This window comes from Phaseolus vulgaris, chromosome 1 (assembly GCF_000499845.2).
Source record: "Phaseolus vulgaris cultivar G19833 chromosome 1, P. vulgaris v2.0, whole genome shotgun sequence".
NCBI lineage: Eukaryota > Viridiplantae > Streptophyta > Magnoliopsida > Fabales > Fabaceae > Phaseolus > Phaseolus vulgaris.
The window spans coordinates 4,557,604-4,563,147 of NC_023759.2; the positions used below are offsets into that span (position 1 = coordinate 4,557,604).

Genomic DNA, 5,544 nt, shown 5'->3' on the forward strand with positions numbered 1-5,544 from the left:
TTTTAGTGAATAAATGAGAGACATGTAAAATGACAAAAATATATAGTAAAGTTGGCCAAAATGAAAACCGGTGCGTATCAATTCTTCTTTCAAAACAATGTATTAAACCCTTTTACAATCCTCATAAAACTAACAGTGTGAAAACTTCTTATTTCACTTATATTTTTAGGAGTTGACAATTCTTGTATTACTTTTACTTTCTTTCTATCTACATGCACTAACCCTAAATCTGAAGAAAATATAATGATCTTCACAAAAAAATTCACTTTTCCAAATTGGAATACAAAATTTCTTTTCTAATCACATGCAAAACAAATTTCAAATTATACAAATGCTCATCCAAAACTGTATTATATAACAACGTTCACATCAAACTAAATAAAAAAAAAATTCTAAGAATTCAAACATCATTTACATATTCAATAAATAATGGTCATGACAAAGAAACAACTTCAAAACATTGAACACACCCCACAAATACATCATTATATGGACAATCTATCACATCTCCATGCATCCATAACTATTTTCCATGTCTCTACAAAATCCACTAACATTTTACATTTTGTTTTAACATTCTTATTAATATGAAATTAACATAAAAGATTTGAAACTTCATAAAAAATAGTCTTAAATTTGCATTTGTAATAAGTCCAAGATCTTTATCACAAATAATTACTCGGGAGAAGATTTTTGCTCTTAAAAACAACCATCTAAGTCTTTCAAAAATCCAAATAAAGTTGTATTCTCATTTACTTGTAAACAACACAGAAGTGTTAATCAAAGTCAACCATGTGAATGTGACACGAAAGATGTCAAAATATATATATATATTTTGTATGTGTATAATACAATACTAAATGTATTTAGAGTGTGTCAATAAAATATTTGTAAGAATTCACAATGTTTTGTCAAACATAATATAATATAAAGAATACGAATGTACTGGTGCAAAAAAAAAGTTTTTTAATAAAAGAAGAAGAAGAAGACAGGGTGCAAAAAGTCATTGATTATTGTGTTTATAATTGGACCTCAAGTTTGTTAGGTTAAAACTCAATATTGTATTTACTTCTATTAGATATAGAAGATGCACTTTAGTTGAATTTAATTCACTCCTAGACACTCCTTAAAAAATACACTCCGCAAATTCAATTTTCTAGCAAAAAATAAAAAATAAAATTGCACTAAGTTTTCCAATTTAAAAAAAACAGAGAGCATTCCCAAAAAAAGATAAGGATGTAGTTAATGTTCATATTATTTAACATATATGCACATTATAGTTAATGTTGATATTATTTAACGAATATTAATTGTTTCATATTTAATATAATAATTATAAATATATATATATATATATATATATAATAAACACATTTAATAAATTTAATAAATTTTTAAAAATATGAATTAAAGTTAAAATAAATCGTAAATTAAAAGAAAATTATTATAAAACCTTAATAAATAAAAAGTAATATATTAAAACAAAAGTATGTTAAAATAAATAATCAAAATTTAATTAGTTTTATTTTATTTATTAATTTAATATTTGTATTTTATTTATTTAACATAAAACATATATTAACAAAATTCTAAATTTATTTTATTTTATTATAAATTTAATTATTATATATTATAAATATTGATATTTTTAAAATAAAAAGTAATACTTGTCACCTCTTTTTAATCTGTTTTTCGATCTTTCCTTGACTCTTTTTTTTCGATTTTTAAAATGAAATGGAATATTATATTCTGCAACACCTTCACCACAATGTATTCTGCCCCAAATAAACAAAAACGCAACCCTAATAACCTAAATCACAAAGCAACCCCCACACCACCCAACGGCACCACCGTCGGCCTGAATCCGCCACAACCGCGCAACGTTGTCTGGCCAACCGACACCACCGTCGCACTCGTTCGGAGAAGACGCACGAACCGCCACCATCGCGCGACCTCCTCCGCTCGATTGCCACAACCGCCGCACTCGTTCAGGTAAAGGCATGTTGTCTAATATGATTCTGAAAGTTCATACTTATGGATGTTGTTGAGTACCTACCTTGTATGGTATTTGGTGATTCAGAAATAGAGAATCTGTTTGATGGATTCTGTTTTGAGGCTACATTGTGAAAGCTTGATACAGCATTGGTAGTGATGGTGGCTGTGGCTGTCCTAGTTTGAAGTGAAAATACATTTTGCTTATTTCCTACGGAATAATAGTGTTATTAAGTCTACAATCAGAATATTTTGTTGTGAATTTTTTGTGGTATAACTTGTTTTGCTAGAATTGACATATTACTGATATGAGAACTGGAGTTTGCCATATGAGTTATTGAGAGAATTCAGATAGCATAATTCTGAGTACGGTATGAAAACCAAAAATAGTGTTGAAAAGGAAATAAATTATCAGATAAGGTATCCTTCTCTGCCACCCCAAAACTACCAGATGATTGTTATAACCAAATTCCCTCTCCTGTCGCATACACATGGGTGCCTAACATATTGATTTACTTCATATTTTGTTCAACTTTCAAATGTAGATTGTAGACACTACTTACTGGTTATATACATATGTTCAGTGTCTAGCAGGTTGTTGAAAACATGGCCAAACATCATCCTGATTTGATTATGTGTCGAAAGCAGCCAGGGATTGCCATTGGAAGACTGTGTGAGAAATGTGATGGCAAATGTGTGATCTGTGACTCCTATGTGCGTCCTTGTACACTTGTCCGAGTTTGTGACGAATGCAACTATGGGTCGTTTCAGGGTCGATGTGTCATATGCGGAGGAGTAGGAATATCCGATGCCTACTACTGCAAGGAATGCACGCAACAGGAGAAAGATAGAGATGGCTGCCCCAAAATTGTTAATTTAGGGAGTGCCAAAACTGACTTATTTTATGAACGCAAAAAGTATGGTTTTAAGAAAAGATGATGAGGGTAGATTACTGAGGAGCGTGTATCTCTTTAAACTTTTTGTACGTGTTTTGTTCGGATATAAGAACCATAGGATGAGACCTTGAGTTTGTAAACTTTTATGTCTTAAAATGCTTGTTTAGATTGCTGCTGAAAAAAGAATTAGAAATTATGGAAGCCATCAGCAACTTGAACTACCGTAAGACCATCGTTTGTATTAGTTGCTAATCAAAACAAATGATCTGGCATGTGGGTTATTTACTTGTTCCTTCATTGAGGAGTTGGTTTTGTTTTGAAGTATGGTTATCTCCTCTTTCTGTTCCCTAGTTTCTTTTCCTTGCATGATATTATTGAATTTTTCCTTTGGTTTGGCCATGTGGGTTGGGTCATTGGGGGATAAGTAGGTTTTTTCGTATACATATTTTTGGGACCTTTTCAATTCCCAGGCCTCACCCATTTTTATAAGCAAAACAATGTGATAATCTTACAAAAATTTAAACAATTCACTTTTAAATAATAAAATTTAAATCTAACTCAATTTTACTAATAATTAATTAATATGAGATTTAGAAGTTATTCTCAACTTTACTTTTTAGTTAATTCGTTCAGTAATTAAAAATACAACCAACTTAAGGTTTTAGAAAAGGTTCATATACTTTGGTGAATAAAAAGAGACTGCCAAAATCTTAGGAAAAAGCTTAAGAAAAAAGTTAACGAGTAATATTGACAGTTACATACTTTTCAATAATTATATTATTTTTTTGTTCTCTAAAGAATGAGATGTATAATTTATGTATGTGAGTTTTACTTTTTATCATTTCGATAATTTTCTATTTATTTATTTCAGTTACAATAATAAAAATATAACTTTGTATGAAAATACATATTCAGTACATGAAAATATATTAACGTTTTTAAAGCATATTTAAAATAATAACTTTAAATTATCTTAATTTAAATATCGTATTATAAGAATTTTTTTCATTATAAACTCAAGGTTGAAAAGGTTTAAACTATAAATTAGTGAAGTTATAAATATACCGGGCCATGGCCCATTAGTAAAGTTGATGCCCAACAAAACTTCGGCTTTTCTTCCTGCATCCCTTATCTTTCTTCCTGCATCCTCATAATTTTAAATGACCATTTACTTTTTTAAAAGTGATTTTCGGATTACTTATTTTGGAAATTTTTTAAAACAAAATTTTTTTGAAATGAAATTTCTGAAACTCATCAAATATATTATGAAATAAACTTTTTGGAAGTTATATAATACTTTTCAGTTTGAAATGAGGTGATGGTGCAGTAGTGGTGGAAACAGTCACAATAGTGAGGGAGAAACGAACGGAGAACAAAGACAGTAGCAAAAGGAGTAAATGTAAAACCCATGAGAACATTTTTGTCATTTCACCAATTGAGGGAGTGGAGTTCAAAATATAGGGGTTGCAAGAAGGAAAAGCCCAAAACTTTTTCTGTCGGCTTTTTTGGACTCTAATTGTTCTTGAAAGTTTTGTTACTTTATCTCCTTTTACGCACAGGTAAAATAGTTGAAAATAATAAGATTAATCATTTCATCCTCGGTAAAAAAAAAAAAACAATGACAGGTAAAAGTAATTTATTAGAGTGTTTTGCGTTACTTCTGTCATTATCAAACAAATCATAATTGCATACATAATTTGTGTTTTGAAAAAGCATAATGCAAAACAAGGATTCTTAATGCGCACAAAAAGCAAACATGAGTTACAACTTAATATATATACTTGTTCAAATAATTATGTTTCTTTTCCCTATTGATGTTTGGGATCATGTTAAATTTCTAAGGTAATGTTCTAAAATCATTGCAAAAATGACTAACTTGCATACATCATGGGCCCGTTTGAACACTCTCTTTGTTTGTGAATTTTTAATTAATTACTTGACTTTAGTTCATCGACACACTTTGTTTTTATGAGGGTATAATTTTTTTTTCACAAAAAGGTATAAATTTCTATAAATGCGACTACGCAACGGGTCCCATCTAATCAAAACACATGATGTTGATTATATTTATGATTAAATGCTATATCTGAAACATTATTTTAAATTATTAATATGTATATATTTAATAGTTGTCGTTTTGTTGTCAATTTAATATGAATTTAGCGTAAACTTGTCTAACACTAGATAAATGATAGTATAATTGTGGTCAGATGATATCAAGTTGTCTTTCAACGAATCCAATAGTAAAATTAGTTAACTAAATTCAAAACCTATATGCAAACAATGAAAAGTTAAAAATAACAATAATAATAAAAAGGAATTGTGATTGTTAAGCAGAAAAATATAAATGATGATTTAAAACAGTAAACAATGCAAGTTGACTCCCAAGTTCTTAGATTTTGTAAAGATTAATCTTTTCTCAATCCTCCAACAGAGTTACACCAGATTGAACATGCGCCAATCTAATTCAACTGAAACTCACTAGTAAAACATGCATCAACTGGTTTAATCAATACCCACTTTGTTTCATGCGTATACTTCATGGAAATGCTTATCTCACTAACTAAGAAACCAAAGTTTAAGATAAGCAAGACTCTCAATCATGCGTTCAAGTACAACCTCTCAGAAAAAAACTAGTTTTCCAAGAGATTAGACA

General features: G+C 29.2%; 1 protein-coding gene across 2 annotated transcripts; it reads left to right on the forward strand.

Moving 5' to 3' along the window:
• The first annotated feature begins 1,772 nt into the window (after positions 1–1,772).
• On the forward strand, positions 1,773–3,209 carry LOC137816734 (PHD finger-like domain-containing protein 5A). 2 transcript variants are annotated; one of them, XM_068620008.1, is made up of 2 exons: positions 1,773–1,992; positions 2,577–3,209. In XM_068620008.1, exon 2 carries the CDS (start codon positions 2,599–2,601, stop codon positions 2,929–2,931), a length of 333 nt encoding a protein of 110 aa, XP_068476109.1. In that variant the 5' UTR covers positions 1,773–1,992; positions 2,577–2,598; the 3' UTR covers positions 2,932–3,209. The 2 variants fall into 2 exon arrangements, with proteins under 2 accessions (XP_068476109.1, XP_068476111.1); XM_068620010.1 differs by having other exon boundaries at positions 1,858–1,998.
• Positions 3,210–5,544: the final 2,335 nt, after the last annotated feature.